This window comes from Eubalaena glacialis, chromosome X (assembly GCF_028564815.1).
Source record: "Eubalaena glacialis isolate mEubGla1 chromosome X, mEubGla1.1.hap2.+ XY, whole genome shotgun sequence".
Lineage (NCBI taxonomy): Eukaryota > Metazoa > Chordata > Mammalia > Artiodactyla > Balaenidae > Eubalaena > Eubalaena glacialis.
Genome location: NC_083736.1, coordinates 44270088 through 44289859, shown reverse-complemented (window position 1 = coordinate 44289859; position 19772 = coordinate 44270088). Strand labels below are relative to the sequence as shown.

The window sequence follows — 19772 nt, the reverse complement described above, 5'->3', positions numbered from 1 at the left end:
AGTTTTGTAATAGCTTGTACTTTATTACATATGCAACCCCGCCATACCTGCCAGTTGATCCCCCTTCCCTCCAAAGTATCATCTTTATATCAGCCCCCTCTTGGGGTCACTGAGCTGCTCCCCTTGACTTCTGGGGCAGAGTAGATGGAGTCCCTTGAGCAGGCAGTGGGAGATCTATAATTGATCATCACAGTCCTCTTACAAATATATACACTTAAATCAGCACCCTGGGGGAGTTGTAAAGGGTCTTCAGGATGGGATGGAGTGAGGCTACCCCTCATCAAAGGTATAGCTTGGAATGAACTAAGGTTGGTCTATCTTGGGTCTCAGAAGGTGAAGAAGAGGCGCACACTCTGGGATTTAGTGTGAGTGGGGCATGTTCTCCCCAAACTTGTTCTGGTGGGCGATGTTCTTCACAGCTAGGAGAGCCTGAGGAGGAGGCAAGAGAGGGGAGGTAAGAGTGAGCACCCCTCTACCTCAGCCAGGAGGCTGCCCCCACTCCAGCCCTCAACCGCCCTGTCTCTTGGCCTATCCCGCATGCAGAAGGGTCTCCATTCGCCCCTTATGCAATCACAAAAGGTGTGTGTGTGGGGGGGCGGGGGGGGAGTGTGAGTGAGTGTGCACACATTAGAGGGTCTGCCCAGGGCCCACCTCGTGGTGAACGTAGGCTTGACAGTGGTAACACCAGGTAGACAGGTCGGCGTAGCTGAGTACCAGCGGGTGTCCCGAGCCTTCATGGTGTTGGAGCATATGGGCGTTGATGTAACGACTGCAGCAGACCTGAGGTTGGGGAGCGAGCATTGGGTGGGGAATCAGCACCCACCTGTGGTTTGCTCCTGGGCCAACCTCCACCCTATCCCTTTCCTCGGCTGCATACCTGGTAGCAAGACAGACACACCCAGTTCTCCTGGAGTGCTCCACAGTCCTGACAAGGTTGGGTCACATCCAGGCCTGCTTCAGGTACGGGGCATACTGCCACCAAATGGGGACACCAGGGCAGTGGTGTTACAGCATAAAACATGGCCTGGGGGTGGGTGAAACTGAGTAAGGTAGGGACTCCACCTCCCCATTATATGTTCCTATAGCGCATGCTCCTACGTGGAGGCACAAACGGGCATGAGAAGGAAGCCACTGTTCTAGCCTCTCCCAGAGCTCACTTGGTCAGTGTCAGCATGGTCTCCAGTGACCTGCATCAGTACTGACTCATTCATGTCCTGACCTCCAGCTGCCTCTCCTAGTAGCTCCTCCTCTTCTGGGGGTTCCTATACACACAGAGATAAGAGATGTATCCGGGAGGCCTGATTCTTGTCCCTTCTTCCCCCCTACCTGGGTGTGGTGGGCCTTACCTGTGCCTTGTCTAGTTCCAAGGTCCTGAGATTTCCAGTCAGCTTACTGGGGGATATCTGGGTTGTGGCTCCTTGCATAGGTGACGCTGGAGGAGTCTGACTGTCAGCACATGAGGCTGGAGGGCTTTGGATCAGCTCAGCTCCCCCCACAGCCTCCTCCGAGGTGGTCTGGTCCAGCGTGGCATCCCCTGTGGCTGCCTCTGAGGTGGCCTGGTTCAGCCCAGCAGCTCCTCCCATGGCTGTCTCTGATGACTGGTCCTGAGTGAACTCCATCACAGCTGTCTCTGACGTAGTCTGGCCTGGAGTGGACTCTTTCACAGATGTTGCTGAGGTGGCCTTCCCCGTGCCTGCCTCCAGAATGTTCCCTTCTGGCATGGTCATCCCCTTGGTTGACCCAGGATTGGCTGGCTGGGGTGCCTTCTTGGTGATCAACTTAGAACTGAAGGGTCCCTCTTTATCTTTGACCTCTGGAACCATGGAAGGGAGATCCTTGAGTGTGGGTGCTATCCCTTCTCCCGCCTCTAAACCCTGCCCTCCCCTGAGCCCCCACTGCCCGCAGTTCCCCTTACCCACTCACTTGTGACCCGCAAGCTGCACCAGTATCTGCGATGGACTTGGATGGTCTCGGTGATCGAGGCCAGGGCCCCTGACAGTGGGGGCCGCAGCAGGGTCAGCAGGGGTGGCGGGTCCCCAAGGAGGGAGTGGGTACAGGCGGCCATGGACTCCGAGATGGATGTCAGGTTATAACCACCCTTTGTTAAGGAAAAGAGGAGGGAAAGGTATGATGGGGGGGTCCTCAGGGAATTTGGGAGACGAGATGTCCTGCCTCCCAATCTCCCCTTGGGGTCCTGCAAGTCTGGAGGGTAGGTACTGGGGACAAGTAAGTAGAACCCACATCTGTCAGATGGACAGCACCCACTGTGTGAGGTGGTCGTTGAGGGGGATAAGATTGTGACGTAAAGTGCAAGATAATAATTACCACAAGAATGACAGTACTGATGGCAACATTAGTAAGCGCTGACATTCATTAAGTGCTTGCTGTGTGCTAGACCCTATTCTAAGCACTGAATCCTCACAACCACATGTGCTGAATCGGTGCAGAAACCTGCCTTCACAGTATGGGAACCCCTGGCCCCACCCACACAGAAGGCCCTGCCCTGCCCTGGTACAGGAACAACTGGTCTTTCTCTCTACGTGAATCTCTATCCTGACCTGGTATGGGAACCCCCTTTTCTCACACTCTATAGGAACCCCAGTCTCTGCTCTTTTTCCAGATAAAGAAACCGCGGCTCAGAGTGGTTAGATGACTTGTCTGAGGTCTTAACAGCTGGTAAGAGGCAGCACTGAGGTTGGAACCTGGGCTACCTGAGGAGAGAGTCCACCACCCTGCTCTGCCACAGGCAGGCCTGGGCACACGGTGGGACATCTTACCAGCCAGTTAATCTCTCTGTGACTTACTGTCCTCATCTGTGAAGGAGTACAAATAACAGCACAGAAAGTTGCTGAGTGGGTTAAACTAATGTACGAACAATGCATAACCATAAGAAGCCACAGCTCTGGTACAGGGCTTACCATGTGCCAGGCACCCCTCCACGATTAGCCAGCTACATCTTACAGACAAGGAAACTGAGGCACAGGGGGCGGGGGCACTGAGTACTTTATAAAAGGTCAGTGAATTTCCTTTGTCTCAGGATTTTGTTGGAGGTAGTTCAAGTAGAGGTAAAAAGCAAGGACTCTGGAGCCAGGCTGCCTGGGTTCAAGGCCTGGCTCTGCCATTATTAAATGTGTGACCTCCGGCTAGTCACCACAGCTCTCTGTACCTCAGTTTCCCTGATCTTGAGAGAGGAAAATGATGAGGTCAGTAGACCTTACCTCACAAGGCTGCTTTGTTAAGTAAATGCATTAATAATGCACGTAAAGTGCCAAGAAGAGTGTCTTGCACATAGTGAGTGCTCAATTAAAGTTGCTAATGCTGGTGTTATTACTAATGCTCAGTGTGTGTCCACAACCCCGGGTGGGGACACCCAAGTCTTCCCGACCACCCTCCCACCGCAGGAAGAGGGACCGAGACAGCTACCTCTAGGATAAGGATAATGCGGCCATTGGCCAGGCCCATCAGCAGGTGGGTGAGGTGGGCATAGCCCTCAGGCGACACCTGGCAGCTGCCCAGTGGGTCCCCCCGGGCAGCATCGAAGCCAGCTGAGACCAGCACCAGTTCCGGGTTAAACTGAGGCAGGCAGAGAAGAGACACGTGAGCATGAGGGTGGGGGTGTGGGGAGGCAGCAGTTCAGGGAGACCCAGAGACACAGACAATGACAAATGAAGACATGGCAATGCAAGTCAGAGAGATGGAGACATGGGACCTGGAGCCCAGATGACACAAGACCAGAGCCCTGAAAATAGGGAGGGGAGGACATGGAGACACAAGAGAGATTCAGAGATGTGGACACATCAGACACAGATTTAGAGACCCGAGATACAGAGATATGGAGATGTGAGAAACAGACGGACAGGGTCATGAAGCAGAGTTGTGAGGTGTGGAGACTCATGTCAAGAGACGGTGACATGAGACGGAGAGATATGTCCTCACATACACACCCAAGGGTGAGACCAAGAGGCACACACTCCCCTCCCTGGGTCAAACATGGGACACATGGGCACAACACAGGGTTTTATACACACGGTGCCAAAGAGAGGTGCACACGTTTCCATCACAGAAGATGACAACACAAGTGCCACACACAGAAGATGGTCACATACAGTCACATATACCCACACACAATCAGACAGTCTCACACAGACCAGACTATACATGGTACTAGTCACGCACGCACACACAGTTTCTCAGAGGGAACAGTAATCCACAGCTACCCCTGCACAAACACAATCATACACATGCCACCACCACAGTCACAATAGTCACATGTGCTGCTGCACCCACAGGAGGTGGTCGCTTGCACATGGTCACACATACTATTTCATAGAGTTACACACACACAGAGATAGTCACAGCCAACTGTGCACAGACACACATACACATCTGAACACGCATGTCTGCACAGAGGTCACAGAGATGGCGCTCACGTTCATCCACCCTCAGAGTTAGTCATGTACACATGATTTGCCACACATACACACAATTTACACACGGAGGAAGCAGTTACCTACAGCCACTCACACAGAGTCAGGGAAATGTATATAGGCCATAGGAGAGAGAGATGACTGTCACACACAGCCTTCCACATGCAGAAAGTCACACACTGGCTGTCACAGAGAGAGCAATGTGCAGTGACTCACAATATCACACCCATCACACAGAGCAGCGGTAGTGACAAATAGCTCCCTGCGCAGAGTTTCACACGTGCTCGAACCCCTCCCCACCTAGCACGTGCAGTTCCACAGAGATGGCAGTCACATGGGGCCACCATCACACACAGATAGGCACTAGTGATGGTGTACACACAGGACAGGTACACAGCCAGGCACACCCCCAGGCAAGACCATCCCCGCACACTCCCAAGTCCTCACAGTTACACACAGAAGGCAGTCACATACAGCCACTGCACAAACATACCCAAAGGCCATCACAGAGTCACATCCCCTCCCCCAAAGCCATCACAGCAGCCACCCGCAGGTCCTCTCACAGGATCAGTCACTGAGATGTCGGACACATGCACGCCTGCTGCCACCCACACAGTCCTGTCTTGTGTGTCCTAAATCGTACCTCATAGGCAATGGGAAGCACCAGACGATGCCAGGCAACCAGGTAGTCGGCGTCACCCAAGCGGGGCCCATTCCAGGCCACATTGACGGTGAAGCCCGTGCCTGCAGCCTGACCTATCTGGCTGCTGGCACCCTCGTCCCCCATAGGAAAGAAGGTGCCATGATCATAGCGGTGCAGAGAAATGTACAGCACGCTGCAGGAACACGGTGGGAAGGAGGGATGTGCCTGGTTAGCGAGGCACCCATGAGGCATGGCCCGCCCACCTCCCTGACCACACCCCACCCCCTGCCCCAGCCCCTCACCTGGGGTCCTCCTCAAATATGTGCTGAGTTCCATTACCATGATGGACGTCCCAGTCCACGATCAGGATCCTGAGGAGGGAGGGGACAGCTTCTCAGTTACCCCGGGACACTTGCCCCCTGGGGGAGGGCAGGGACTAGACCCCTGGAGTCTGTATGCAGGGGCATTTATTGCGGATGGGAGGACCCTGGGTCCCTGGGGAAAGCACTGGGTGGCAGGCTCGTGGGTCCTATCAGAGTCCTAAGGGCTTCACTGTGGGCCCGAGCAAGTGCTCAGGGCCAGATCCCGGGCCTTGTGTGGGTAAGTGCCAGGGGCTAGATCGTGGGTCTTTTGAAGGAAGCACCAGAGGCCGGACCCTGGGTTCTGTTGGGATAGTCATCAGGGGCCAGAAATTCTGGGGAAGGGGACCCTGGATTCTGTTTTATAAGCACCTGGGTGCCGCAATCTGGGGATCCTATCTGGGTAAGCACTGAGAGGCTAGATCCTTGGTCCTTTTCTGGAAGTGCTGGGCAATTGGACCCTTGGGTGGTTCGGGGTAACTATGGGGGCTGCACTATGGGGCCTGCTGCGTAAGCACCAGGCGGTGGGGGCAGGGAGGCCTCACCGCAGCGCACGCCCACTGACGGCCTGGGCATGGCGAGCAGCCACAGCCACAGAGTTGAAAAAGCAGAAACCGCAAGCGGCATCCCGCTCTGCATGGTGGCCGGGGGGACGCACCACAGCAATGCCATTCAAAACCTGGCGGAGGGGCAGGGAACAAAGATTAGACCACCCACCCTCCCCGCTTTCCCTTCCCTTTCCTCTCCTCTTCCATCTCTCCTGTCCCTCTACTATTCCACCAGCTGCTAGGGGCCCCCAACCCTGTAGCCCCCATCCCGCTGGGTGCACTTCCCCAGGAGCCAGGCCTCTGGTGAGCTAGAATCTCCTCCCATTGCATGCCCCCTTTCCTCAGGCCTGGCCCACCTCTCAGAGCCGCCTCTTTCCCCACCCCCACCCCCAGGACTTCCTCTCCTGGAGCCCAAGGTCCCCTCCCCAAAGTGCAGGCACCTCTCCCGCCAGCACAGCCTCCACCAGGCGGCAGGCGGCGCCAGCAGCCAGCTGTGCACAGGTGAAGGTGCTGGGGCAGATGTAGATGGAGTCATAGTTGGCGCCCTCGCGGTGCAGCTCCCGGATTTTCATCTTCTCCGTGGCCCGCAGACGATCCACATGCTCAGCACTGGAGGCACAGAGGGGGCACTCAAGGGGACAGCCAGGGAACTCTGACCCTCCACGTCCTCTCCTGTGTCTCGCAGCAGCTCCACGTAACAGAGGCAAGCCCAGGCTCCAGCCCCCAGGGTGGCTTGCGTGCTCTGAGGCCCCATCCCACCCCGGCCACAGGGGTCTGACCTGTGGCAGGCGAGCAGCTCAGCGTCCGTGGCTGGACGTGCGGGCAGGGCGAGACAGCGCCCGGCAAGACCCAGCTCTTCCAGGTGGTGCATGATACGCTGGATGCGCTGAGGCGTCTCGGGGTGGTGGCTAGGAGTGGGGGAATCGGAGGCAGGGCTTAGTGTGCTTGAAGTGGGGGGGGGGTCCCTCCCGGGGGGTCCCTCCCCTCCTCCCACTTAGCCCGTCTCTCTGACTGCATACTTGTCCCACAAGTTGTAGTGATCCATCATCTGTTGGTCATAGACCAGCCCTGTGCGAGCCTGCAGCACCGGCCACGTCAGGATTGGGAGCTCAGGGGGCTGCCACGGTCCCTCCTCCTCCTTCTCCTCCACATTGTCCCCCTCCACAGTGTCCTCCTCCTCCAGGGTCTCAGCTGCATGGGGAGGCCACATTCACCCTAGTCCTACTCCCCCACCCTGGATCCCCTTAATACTCTGGCACTCAGTTTACCCAAACCTAAAAAGGGGTGGGAGGCCTGAAACCAGGGCCCAGTGAGAGAGAGGGCCTGACCCTCCCCCACCAAGGTGGCGAGGAAAGTCAGAGTGGGGTCTGGAAGAGTCTCCTCCCACAGCTCATTCCCTGCCCAACCCCCCACCCAGCGCACTTCCTGCCAACTACCTGATCTCACAAAGACCTCCCAGAAGGGCTCAAGGGCTTCCAGAGCACAGGAGATCGATGCCTGGGCACTGGAGGGCAAGGGAGGGGAAAATGTGACCAACTGGCCCCTGAGTGGGCAATGAGGGGCCTACTTCTCCCCTCCTCCACCTGGGCTCACCTCGGGCAAGGGGCGCCAGGGAACTCCAGCACGGGGCAAGGGTCTCCCAGAAGGGTGTGGAGAGAGGCGCTGACGCCCTCAGCCAGGGAGCGGAGGTTGTAGCCACCCTGGGAGAAAGAGTTCACATGAGGGAGGGCAGGGAAGAACCAGATGTTACCAGAGAAGAGTAGGGTGTTGTCAAGCAACAGGGCATTTGAAGGCTGACTTCATTTCATGTGCTGGACAGTATCATGGGGTGATTACTACTATTATAATGCCCATTTTACATAAGGAAAGCAGAGGCACAGGGAAGCTGAGTGACTTAGGAGAGGTTGTCCAGCTAGTAAGTGGAAATGCTGGGACAGGACTGAAAGTTGTTCTTACGTCTTCCAGGATCCATGGGCTGAGAGACGAAGTGAGTCACTCACCTCCAGTGAGAGGATCAGCTTGCCTCCTGCCAGACCCATGAGCAGGTGGGTTAGCTGGGCGAACCCTGCCGGAGTGGCGGCCATCTCGCCCTGGAGGGACGTGGAGGGTCAGCCCTGCTCCGTGTGGCCCCCTTCTGCCCTCCTGCCATCCCAGTGCGCCTGCCTTACCTTGGGGTCCCCTTGGAGGGCATCAAATCCAGCAGCTACCAGGACCAGCTGGGGCTGGAACTGAAGCGGGTAGGAACTACATGAGGCCACCTGCCCTCACGGCCCTTCCCTCAACATCGCCTCTGCCCCAACACACCCCAGACCCACAGGACCTCAAGGGAAACTGGCAGCAGGACGTGCAGGAAAGCGGCGATGTAGTCGGCATCTCGCATCCCCACCTGCAGACAGGGAGGCATGATGGGGACGTCCTGCCATCTGCCCTGAAGGGCAGGGGTGGGCCTCATTTTGGGGGCAAAGGGTGGGCAGATACTGACCTGGTTCCAAGGCACATTGATGGTGTATCCCTGGCCTTGGCCAAAACCTGTGGTGGACCAGTTGGAGGCTGTAAGGTGGGGCCAGAACCGACCCTGCTCGTAGCGGTGGATGGAGAAATAGAGGACGCTAGAGACAGAGAAAAAAAAGAGGTGGGGGTTGAGGAGTCGGTCCCCCCAGAAACCCCCAACCCACAGCTACCACAGTTGACTCAACCATTCACTCATTCTCTCATTAATTTCCCCATGAATTCTTTAATTCATACATTCTTCCATTCAGTTGCCAGCTTATTCATCCTCTCATCCATTAATTCTTCCATTTATTTATCCATTACCTCACTCACTCATTCATTTGCTCTCTTACTGAAATTGCTCCCTCAGCAAACACTGCTGCCCCTCTCAGTGCCCACCCAGTTCTAGCTCTGAGACCCTGAGAGCTATCAAGTCTATCCCACCCCCTAGGGCTCCTGACCCCGTGGGGGACTCTAGATCATGCCTGCCCACCCACCAGCCCCTGTGACCAAGATAGTGACAGCAGGACAAACCCTGTGACACTGGAGGCCCACAGAGGCATGAGGCTCTTAGTTGGCCTTAGTTGGCGGGAGCCAGCTAAGGCTGAAAAGAACGCCAGGCGAGGCTAGGGAGCTTAGTATTTTCCCTGAAGGAAGTGGGGAGACTCAGGGCCTAGGGGTTAGGAGGGGTGGGACTTGGTTCTGTATGTGGAGCTGGAGTGGGGATGCTGGCTGGGGCTCCATGAGGCCAGTGAGGGGGCAATTCCTTGTCTCCAATACCTTACAGGCTACCTCTACTATTTCTTCTATTTTCTAGGTGAGAAACTGAGCACTCAGAGCAGTGAGGGGGGCTGACACAGAACAGATACTGAAAAGACACAATGGTATATGTTCTGATAGTAAGCCAAGTAGGAGGGCTTGATTCTGACTGAGGCGATCAAAATGAATATCTCTCATCCATCCTTCCATCCATCTGTTCATCCACCCCCTGCCTTGTTCCAGAAAGGACTTAAGGCAGCACTTTTTTCCTTTTTTAGGGAAATGCAAGAAACAGTGGTAAGCAATAAATCTAGACAAACTTAACAGTCACATTTTAATAAATGTTGATAATATAGTTGTGAAATTAAATGCAATTGGTATACAAGGATTTTTGGAATTGGGGGGATAAAGACCATGTGAAAGCTCTGGTCTTGAGTAGATGGGGGATGACTGTTTTACTTTTGACTCTAACAGATAAACATACAGTAGAACATAAATATTATCATCGGGAAAGATAGGAATAAAGAAAAGATTTGAAGAAAGTCCACCCCACAAGAGAGCCACCAAAGTCAACAAACAGAAGAACTAACACCCAAGGAAATTAAGTTTATAAAGCAAATAGAAGGAGATTTTAAAATAAGTTCAACTGACTTCCAGTAAAAGAATGGTGGCCTGATAGCACAGGTTTACCTCCTCATTCTCCTACAATCCTAGTCAAAAGATAGTAAAGGAATTTTAAACAAGTATCAACCCAGGAACACAGAGAGTGGGAGAAAGGATGTCAGACAATTAGAGACTTCAACAAATCTCTGGAAAGTAGTCTGAGGCTCCAGGGGCCCCAGCAGGCCCTCTCCCATGCTGAACAGGTTGGGAAGTCACCCAAGACAATCTGAGGTTTCCCTTCTGGAGAAGTCAAGCACAGATCCAGGTCAATGCTCAGAAAATCAATTCTGAATAGCCAATTCACTGAATAACCAACTCACTAAATTTACTTGTTCCTTTTAACTACTAAGCTTTAGTTTACTAAATGAATTCTTGTTAATTTTCTTAGGCATAATAACAAGAATTCCTTAATATCATTAATCATTCTTTTTGTTTTAAAAGTGCATTGGAGGCAATAGCTGTGTTATTTTGTGGATATATGACGATATGCATAGATATGAAGAATTGTGAATATATTCAATGCATTCTTCTTTATGAATAAGAATGTATAAATGAAAAAAAAATCTATCCATGACCTTCAGTCTCCCAGCTCCCCATCTCTCAATCTCTTAACTCCATCAGGAGGGTCCTGGCTGGAGACAAATTGGATAGCCCGTAAAATACTATTATGAAGACAAGGAAAACAACTAAACTAAAGTTTAGTAGAGCATAAACACAGAGAGGAAGAAAGTGCTCTTGAAGCTTAAAAGAAGGAATGCAAGGTAAAGTTGAGGAAATCTCCCAGGACACTGAGCAAAAGGAAAAAAGAGACAGAAGACATGAGATAAAAAATAAGAGACACAGAGGATCAACCCACGAAGTCTAACATCTGACTAACAGAGAGACCAGAGAGGACACAGTAGAAGAAATCATCAACAATCTAATAGAAGAAAACTTCTGAGGATTTAAGAAAGGCATGAGTCTTCAGATGTAAAATATCTACCACTGGTAAGCAGAATGAGGGGCAGGGTGAAAATTCAGAACGCCAGGGATAATGAGAAGAACCTAAAACCTTCCAGAGAGGAAAATATATTGGAAAGGAATGAAAATCAGACTGACATCTAGACATCTGTCAGCAACACTGAATGGTGGAAAATAATAAAGCAATGTCTGGAGAACAACCAACCTAGACTAGATAATGGGCCACAGGAGCTCAGGAACCATGGGAAAAAGTGGAATTTATGCAGTCAATTCAATAAAAGGCTGGATAAAACAACAACTATTTAGTAGTGTCCCCTACTGACAAGGATGGGCTCAATCACTTTCTGCAGGAAGGGTAAGGTGGTTCTCTTTCTGGAGGGAAGTCTGGCACTAGATTCTAGACTTTCAAGCACAGTGACCCTCTGACGAACTGGAAATTCATCCTACAGATATACTCAGAGGAGTATAAAATTATATATTTACCAGACTATTCACTGTAGAATTATCTGTATAGCAAAGACTGGGAAGACCTATAAACATCCTGGGGTTAAATGACCAAAGGTATAGCCATACAATGGAACACTGTACAGCTCTTACAAAGAACGAGATGCTTTTCAGAGGCACTAACATGGAGGTGTCCACACCATGCTGTTAAATGCAAAAAGCAAGTTGTTGAAGAAAATGTAGTGGTAGTATGTTAATAATAATAATGATAATGATGAATATTCATACATCTACAGGAAAAATTCTGTAACTATCAACAGTTACTTTTGAGGTGATAGGAATTACAGGAGACTCACTGCTTTAGACATTTCGATATTTAATTTTTTTGTTTGTTTTTTGGCCATGCCATGTGGCTTACGGGATCGCAGTTCCCTGACCAGGGATTGAACCCCGGCAGAGACAGTTAAAGCCCGGAATCCTAACCACTAGGACACCAGGGAATTAACTCCCTTTAGTTTTTTAAAGAAATAAAATTTGCAGTATTGTCATAATCAGAAAACATAAAGTAGTAATTTGAGGTTCACTCCAGCTCCAGGATAAATTGGTGAACGAGATCTCCAAACATTTGTGGGCTCAAATCTCGTCTCTTCAACTTCTTCTATGACCTCTTAACCTGTAAGCCTCAGTTCCCTGATCTGTAAAATGGGGAACCCAACAGTCCCTGCCTCAGAATGAAATTAAGAGACAGCAGACATGCAGAGGGCAGTACCGAACCTGTTGCCAGGGCAGGCCCAACAAATGTGAATGCTTCCCCTTCCCTCCTGGGCCCCTTCTGGCTGGGCCTGTAAAGATGGCGGGTGGCTGGGAGTCTAGCATCTAGGGTGGTACTCTGGGCATACCTGGGGTCTTGGTCAAAGGTGAACTGTGTTCCTTGACCATGGTGCACATCCCAATCCACGATAAGGACCCTGTGAGTGGGAGAGAGGGGGGCACTATGTAAGAAGATCAAGGAGCATCTGGGGGAAGTGCCTAGACCAAGATACCCAACCCTGCGCCACCCTCATTACACCCGCCCTGCTGCTTGCTGCTGACCTCTGAATGTCATGCTTCTGTTGAGCATAGCGGGCAGCCACAGCCACGTGGTTGAACATGCAATACCCGTCCATAAGACTGTGCTGGGCGTGGTGTCCAGGAGGCCTGGGAAGGGCAGGGAAGGCCACAGATTGATGGTGGTGAGGGGTCCTCCTCTTCAGAGATGGACACTTCCCTGCTCTCTAATCCTGGACCACCAACTCCCCCAGTGCTGATGCCTGCACATCTGCCAGGAGCTGAGTAATTGGGTCCCTCAGACCCTCACCCCCAGTCTACTCTTCTCTCTCTGAAGGAAATTTGATAATGCTCATTAAAATTATCAATGCATACACCCTCATACCAAGTCCTTCTGCTCCTGGGGACTTAGGCCACAACCTATATAACAAAAAGGGTGAAATAACATGTTTATAAATGGATATTTGCTGCAGCATTTTTTGGAAACAGCAAATGATTGGAGAGAACCAAAATGCCCAATGGTAGCAGGCAGGTTAACTTACTGTGCATTTGTATAATGGCGTTCTACATGGGTCTAGGCTATACACTGTTAAGAGAAAAGCTTTCCAAGATATATAAGTGAAAAATGCATGATACAGGGAGTGTGTCGAGTGCTACCATAATTTGTGGCTAAAAAAGGGGAGGTAGGAGAAAAGCTACGTCTTCTGCATTTCATCACTTCTGGGATGCCAATGATGAGAAGATGTACTGTGATTTTACATGCCAATAACAAAGCAGAAAATGCTGCCAAAGGAATTCTGAGTCACCATTGTTTATAAGATGCATCCGGATTTCAAGATGTTTCAAATATGAAAAAAATATACATCTTAGAATCAACAAAATATGGTATTTATTCCATGAATGGCACAGACTATTTCTGGGAGGACACAAGAGTCGTTGGTGACAGCGACTGCCTCCAGGAGAGGAAGCAGGTGTCTGGAGACGGGGGTGGGGAGGACTTTTACTTGTACCTGACCTCCAACCTTTTTTAACATTTGATTCTTGAACCATGTGAATATACTTCCCATACCATTACCTTTTACATTTGAGAAAGGAATTTTTTGTAATGTAAAAAAGCCTTATGCTAGCGGGTCCTACCTGATTATCGCCATGCCATTCCGGATCTCAGCCCCCAGGACTGCATCCACCAGCCTGAGGACGGAGCCTGAGGCCAGGCAGGCACAGGTGTATGAATTCTGGAGAGACAGTGGGGAGCCAGAGAGGGAGTGAGGGAGATAGCAGCCCTGTCCACTCAGCTGCCCCCCCTCCAAGGTGGGGTGGATGTGGGGATGGGGGACCCCGGGATTGCCACCACCCTCTGCCCTCACAGTTCTCATCCATACCGGATGCAGATAAACTGAGTCATAGGTATCTGCTAGGACACGGAGTTCCCCCTCATTCATGTACTGGGTCGTCTCCATCAGATCAATGTATTCTAGACTGGGTACATAGATGGGGGATGGGATTCAGGGGCCCGCCTCCCTCCCTGGCCCTGAACCAGGGCCCTATGCCCTTCCCAGCTGAGTCCTCCATGCACCAAACCCCTGGACAAGTCAGGCTTCCTCAATTGTCAATCTGGGGAATAGCTGGGATGTAGGATACCTTTCCTGCTTCTTCCCCAGCCTGCCTCATTTCCAGTAACAACCCTTGCCCTCTGCTCTGGCCACATCAAATCCTACCTCCAGGTCTTTGGCCAGACAGTTCCAGCTGTCTGCATCTCCCTTTCCTCAGCCTTCTGCTTCATGGGACTCATTCTTTTTCTCCTCTTAAAGCTCAGCTCAGATACCCCCTCTGCCACACTAATTTTCCTTGAGCCATACCACATCAGGCCTCTTACTCTGGGCTCCTTCAGCCCCCTGGGGGAACCCCTTGATCACTCTGTCCACATATCCATCATCTGTTTACACATCAGATTATAATAACAAAAAGAGCTCATCAGGGACTGATGATATGTCAGGCACCATTCTAAGCACCCGACACATATCAAGCCCTCCTGAGGAGCTCATGTTTACTAGCCCCCAAGTTACAGGCGATGACACTGAGATTCAGAGAGGCTCAGTGACTTGCCCAAGACCACGGAGCCCATGACATTCCTTCCCAAAGGATCTGGCCTGCCCTGGTTGGCCCAGGGCAGCCTCCTCCCCATTCCTACCAGGCTCACAAGCCTTCACCTGTGAACCAACATCAGCTCCTCCTTTTCGGCGAATCGGGCCTGGGGAGACATGAGGAATAAAGGGCTAAGGCTCTGGCTGTCCCACCAGCTGCTGCCCTCTGCCCAGGATGTCGGCTGGGGGACTCACCTGAAAGGACACACAGCGATCCAGGAGGCCCTCCTGGATCAGCTGCTCCTTGATGGCATGGAGCCGCTCAGGGCCTTCAGGGAAGCTGGGTTGACAGAGATACAAATACAGATATAGATACAGATATATATGACACTGGTGAGCACCACATCTGCTTCTGCACATCTTCCCCATCTGCCCTTCCACAGCTGCTGACGCATGAAAATTTGGAGTCATCCCTGGCGCCTGCTGGTCTCCGTTCTCATGATATATGCAGAGCCTGGCCCTCTCCTATCACCCCCACTGCTGCTACCATTACCTCTCGCCTGGGCTATTGCACTCAGCTGGCCTCCCAGCTTCTGCCCTTGCTCCCCCAACAGTCCTTTCTCTGCACAGCAGCCCAGACACTGGTTAAAACTCCAATCAGGTCATGTCCCTCCTCTACTCAAAAACTTCTCCTGGCTCCCAGCTCACTCAGGGTAAAAGCCAAAGTCCTCCCCATGCCCCAGAAGGCCCTTCACGACCTGCCCCATTCCCTCTTTGACCCCTATCTCCTACTGCTCTCCCCCTCACTCACTCTGCTTCTCCTACACTAGGCTCCTCCCTGTTCCTCAATCAAACCAAGTACGTTTCCGCTAGCTCTTCTTCCTGCCCAGGACAATCTTCTCCCAGATGTCTCCATAGCTCACTCCCTCACCTCCTTCAGATCCCTGCTCAGATAGTAAGGCCTTCCTTGATCATCGTATTTAAAACTGAAGAGTCCCCTCCACTGCACTTTCTGCTACTCTCCCTCCCGCTTCAGTGTTTCTCCACAGCACTTCTCTTTCTAATACACTTTATCACTCGCTTTTTGCTTGTTTACTATCTGTCTCCCTCCTCTAAAATGTAATCTCCACGAAGGCAGGAGTTTTGTTTGTTTTGTGTACTGCCTGTCCCTAGCGCCTCAGGAGACGGTAGATATGTATTCAATAATGAAGTCTTTTGCCATCCTGAGTCTTCCACTGGGATAGGGGAGATAGATACTAAACTAGTAAACACATAAGTATAATAATGGACAAACAATGGCATGGGCTAGGAATATCTTGACGCTCAGGTGTGGGAGAAGGGGAGTGGCTAGGCAAAGCCCTCTCCGAGGGTCTCCTTGAGATGTGAATGTTAACTAGGAGACGAGAAGGTGGAAATGAGTCTCTGGAAAAGGGATTGGCCAGGGTAAAGGCCTGAGATGAGAGAGTGCCTGGTATGTTGGAAGAACAGCAAGGGGATCATTGTGTGTGAAGTGAAGCGAAGCAAATGAGGGGGAGGATTGGCTGACGAGGTCACCATGGTGATATGGAGCCAGATCACATGGAACCTTAGAGGCCAGGATGAAGAATTTGAACTTTACCTTCAGGGCAACACCCTGCCCTTGAAGGACTTTAAGAGAGAGAACATCATCTCGTACATATTTTTTTAGGCTGTTGTGTGAAGAACAGGCAGCAGGGGTGAGGGTGGAAACAGGGAGGCCTCTGCAAGTCTAGGTGAGTGATGATGGTGGTGGCAGTGGAGGCGGTGAGGAGAGATCAGATACTGAATACATTTCGAACATAGAGCCAAAAGAATTTGCTGATGGATTGTAATGTGTGACTGAATGGGAAATGTAATTCTTCCATTTCAGCACAAACATCCCTTCTTCAAGGAATCCTTCTGGGAACCCTGGATGCTAGTCTAGGGTTCTCTATTAAACACTCTTGAAAGCTCTGGTCTTAGGTCCTCCTTCATTAAACACCTCACACTGCTGATGGCGGTTTAGTGACCTGCTCTCCTACTCACCTGTCAGCTCCCTGTCTGTCTTGTCTGACACATTTGTATCACCATCTCCGGCACACAGAAGGCACTCAATAAATGTTTGTTGGCTAAATGAAAACAACCCATTCAAGCCTGAGCCCCACCTCCCTAAATCATCTGCTTCCAGTCTCTAGGCTAGAGTATAAGACAGGATTCGTTCTTCTAATGGGCTCTAAGTGTATGTCTTTGTATGGCTTGGGTATGGCCTGGAGGAGCCAGCCTCACCTGTCATCCCAGAGGCAGTGGAATTCATTTAGCTGCTCATCGAACACCAAGCCAGTGCCAGACGGTGTCCTGGCCTCCCGGTTCAGATCCTGCAAGGAAAAAAAATGGGAGAGACTGATGCATTGAGGGCCTGAGTCAGAGGGAACATCCCACACTGTCCAGGATGGAGAAGCTCAGGGTTTTGATTGTCACAGGAGGTTAAATTGCGGCCAGGCCCCTCTCACCAGCCCTTGCAGCCCCACGACTAGGTCTTGCTCGGCTGCTTGACTAAGCTTCTTCATTCTGCCTTTCTTCTTTACCTCCGCTAGATTGGGGCTGGAGCGGAGTACGGCACCCTTTTTAACACCTCGCTTCTGCCAAACAGAGAGAAGGGTCAGAGTCCAACGCACGCACGGCCCGCTGCTCCCCCTCCCCCTCATCAGGGCAGGTCTGGGGCCTCACCGAGGTCTGGGGCCTCACCGAGGTGACGCTGGAGTCGTGGGGGGGGGAATGGGGATTGTGCCTACTCCTTCGCTGTCTGGTTGTGGTGGAATCTTGGCCGGTGGAGGTCATGGCTGGGGAGACTTCACCCCTGACGCGTTTCTGGGGGATGGGGTGGAGGTGACTCCGAAGGGGCCCAACGCCATGAAAACCCTACATCCCAGCCCTTCCCAGGCCCCGCCCCCTACGCTAGTCTCTATCCCTTTTGCTATCTATTCCCCACCACCTTCTAAACTCTGCCTCTCAAGGCTCTCTCCCTCCAGCAGGGTGTCCATTCTACCTGGTCCCGCCCATTCCACTAGGCTCCACCCCTTTGACACTATTCTTTCTCCTTTCAAAGTCTTGCCCTTTCACAGAGCAACTAACCTCCTGGCTCAGTCCGTTCTAGAGCCTGCCCTTTCCAGCTAATCACCGCCCCTTCCGCCCTATCAAGCCCCATTCCCAGACCCTTTCATTCCTCAAAGCCTCGCCCAGACCCCACCCCTTCGCAAACCTGCCCATTCCAGCCAATCTCCCGGGATAATCACCCACTCTTTCACTCAGCCAGACCCAGCCAGAGCCCCGACTCCACCCTTAACGATCCACTTAACTCCACCCCTTATTGGCCCGACCGGCACCTTCCACTTGGCTAGATCCCGCCCCTAACGTTTCAACAAGCCCAGCTCCTCAGGGGACTGCCCCTTTCCTTCCACCAGGCCCCACCCCCTACCCAGGCCCAATCCCTAACGCTTCACCAAGCCCCTTCAGCCAGTTCCGAGCCACCTCCCGCTAGCCCCTCCCCCTTCTCGCCCCCGCTGTCGACGCGGGCGCAGCCCCTTTCTCAAACTCCGCCCCTGGCTTACGCCTCAAAATTCCCTGAGCCCCCTCTTTTCCGTTGGGCCGGGGCTCTCTACAGCCCGCCCCAATCCCTCCCACATTGGGGATCTTGCCGCAAGGCCGCGCCCCTCGTGCGGGCCACACCTCCCGCGAACTCACAAACTGCGGGTCTGCGCGAGAGCTGGCGACACGGGCCGTGCTGCATCCTTATGAAGCGCGCGCCAGCGGCTGGACGATGCACTCGGGGTCAAACTCGCCCCTCCCCCAACCACCGCCGCTGTCGTCCTGGCGGCCTTGGCCGCCGTCCCTCCGTCCCTGTCCAGGTACCTTAGGAGCCCTCCGGACCGGCGCCAACTATACCGTGCGATTAACTCAAGAGTGCAAGCAAGCAAGCAAGGCCGTTAGGAAGGGGCGTCTTCTCTCCTCCCAGTGGCTTCCCGCGCGGCGCGCCGTGATGACGTAGTGAGGGCGGGCTGGTGGGCCTGGAGCACGGTGGAAACTGGACAAGGCTGGTGGCGGCCAAAATGGGAGTGGTGATGTTAATAAATGTGAGGATTTTCTGAGTTCATATTCACTAAGGTGGTACACAGGAAGCACTCACCAAATGTTGGCTATTAATATTCTGCCGCGAAAATGAACGGTGGAGCGGAAAGAGTCTTAGTAGAGGCAAATAACTGTGATGATAGCAAGTATTATGTGACAGGCATTGTCGCAGGCCACAATTCTATGAGGTAGTTCCTTAAGGCTGCTTTGAAGATAAGGAAACTGAGGTCATGCGACTTAGCCATGTGACCTTGAGCAAGTTATTGAGCATCTCTGGGCTTCAGTTTCGTCATCTGGAAAATTGTGGTAATTATAGTGCCGGAGCCAGAATGGACCTCAGGAGGGGAGTTTTTCTTTGGGTGGCGGCTCTCCCTGTCGGCCCCCTCCACTGGGTCACCTCTGCTCCCAAGCTGTAATAGAAAGTGTGTGCCTAGGGGGTAGGGGGAGTTGCCACTGTGCACCACCCCCCACCTCCCCCCACACCGTGTCTAAATGCCTAAATGTCAGCCCCGTAGGAGGCCGGTTTGTCCTCCTAATCTCCCTCTCTCATTCTTCACCATTTCCTACCGGGCTGTAGGCTGGGGCGGGAGAGATAAGCGGTCTGGGGTTCAGCATCGCTGACTAACTGACAGATTGACAGCCCCGCCGCCCAGTAGCCGGGCCCTCTTACCCTCTTGCAAACCCCAGTTCCAGCCTTCTCTTCCCTTCCACTCTTTTTCTACCTGAACGTGTCTTTTTGTCCCAGTGGAAGAGGGTCACAGCCCTAAGACTTTTAAACCTCCAGATACACCAAAGAAAACATATATACAATGATACACACTGAGGAACATTCTGAGGTTGTGATGCCTGCAAAGTAAAAGAGTAGGAAGTCTTGTAAAGGCCAAGGCCTATTTTTTCTGTATAGTCAGAAGAGAGGTTCCTGTAGAGCTGAGGTTGACAAACTTTTTCTATAAAGGGCCAGATAATAAATATTTTAGGCTTTGCAAGCCACGTACTGCTGCTGTGACATTTTCTTTCTCCCTCCCCTCCCCTCCCCTCCTCCCTCCCTTTCTTTCTTTGTTTTCCTTTCTTTCTTTTCCTTCTTCTCTTCCTCCCCTTCCCTCCCCTCCTCCCTCCCTTTCTTTCTTTGTTTTCCTTTCTTTCTTTTCCTTCTTCTCTCCCTCCCTTTCCCTCCCCTCCCTTTCCTTCCCCTTTATCTCCTTTATTTTCTTTCTTTCCCTTAAAAA

General features: G+C 52.2%; 1 protein-coding gene across 7 annotated transcripts; it reads right to left on the bottom strand.

Annotated features, from left to right (window-relative positions):
• Nucleotides 1-2: 2 nt before the first annotated feature.
• On the bottom strand, nucleotides 3-18443 carry HDAC6 (histone deacetylase 6). Of its 7 annotated transcripts, none has more exons than XM_061179528.1 (29): nucleotides 18364-18443; nucleotides 17149-17289; nucleotides 16932-17060; nucleotides 16708-16796; nucleotides 14680-14764; nucleotides 14551-14591; nucleotides 13723-13819; nucleotides 13478-13575; nucleotides 12386-12490; nucleotides 12193-12261; nucleotides 8460-8586; nucleotides 8298-8363; nucleotides 8146-8205; nucleotides 7978-8067; nucleotides 7571-7677; nucleotides 7414-7481; nucleotides 6997-7168; nucleotides 6757-6885; nucleotides 6418-6586; nucleotides 5975-6108; nucleotides 5373-5441; nucleotides 5071-5263; nucleotides 3424-3573; nucleotides 1924-2098; nucleotides 1347-1813; nucleotides 1158-1262; nucleotides 878-1024; nucleotides 652-780; nucleotides 3-429 (listed from the first exon to the last, which is right to left on the bottom strand). In XM_061179528.1, exons 2-29 carry the CDS (start codon nucleotides 17257-17259, stop codon nucleotides 361-363), a joined length of 3450 nt encoding a protein of 1149 aa, XP_061035511.1. In that variant the 5' UTR covers nucleotides 17260-17289; nucleotides 18364-18443; the 3' UTR covers nucleotides 3-360. The 7 variants fall into 7 exon arrangements, with proteins under 7 accessions (XP_061035511.1, XP_061035509.1, XP_061035514.1 ...); XM_061179526.1 differs by having other exon boundaries at nucleotides 18163-18434; XM_061179531.1 differs by having other exon boundaries at nucleotides 16932-17057; nucleotides 18163-18434.
• Between the last annotated feature and the right edge of the window lie 1329 nt (nucleotides 18444-19772).

What these genes read in the sequence shown, in the direction of transcription:
- HDAC6 (XM_061179528.1), bottom strand. Translation starts at nt 17,259, where the DNA reads ATGACCTCCACCGGCCAAGATTCCACCACAACCAGACAGCGAAGGAGT. An exon ending in TCGTGGGGCTGCAAGGGCTG is followed by an intron (nt 16,797 to 16,931) that starts GTGAGAGGGGCC and finishes TTTTCCTTGCAG; the next exon opens with GATCTGAACCGGGAGGCCAG. An exon ending in AATGGCATGGCGATAATCAG is followed by an intron (nt 12,491 to 13,477) that starts GTAGGACCCGCT and finishes TGCCCTTCCCAG; the next exon opens with GCCTCCTGGACACCACGCCC.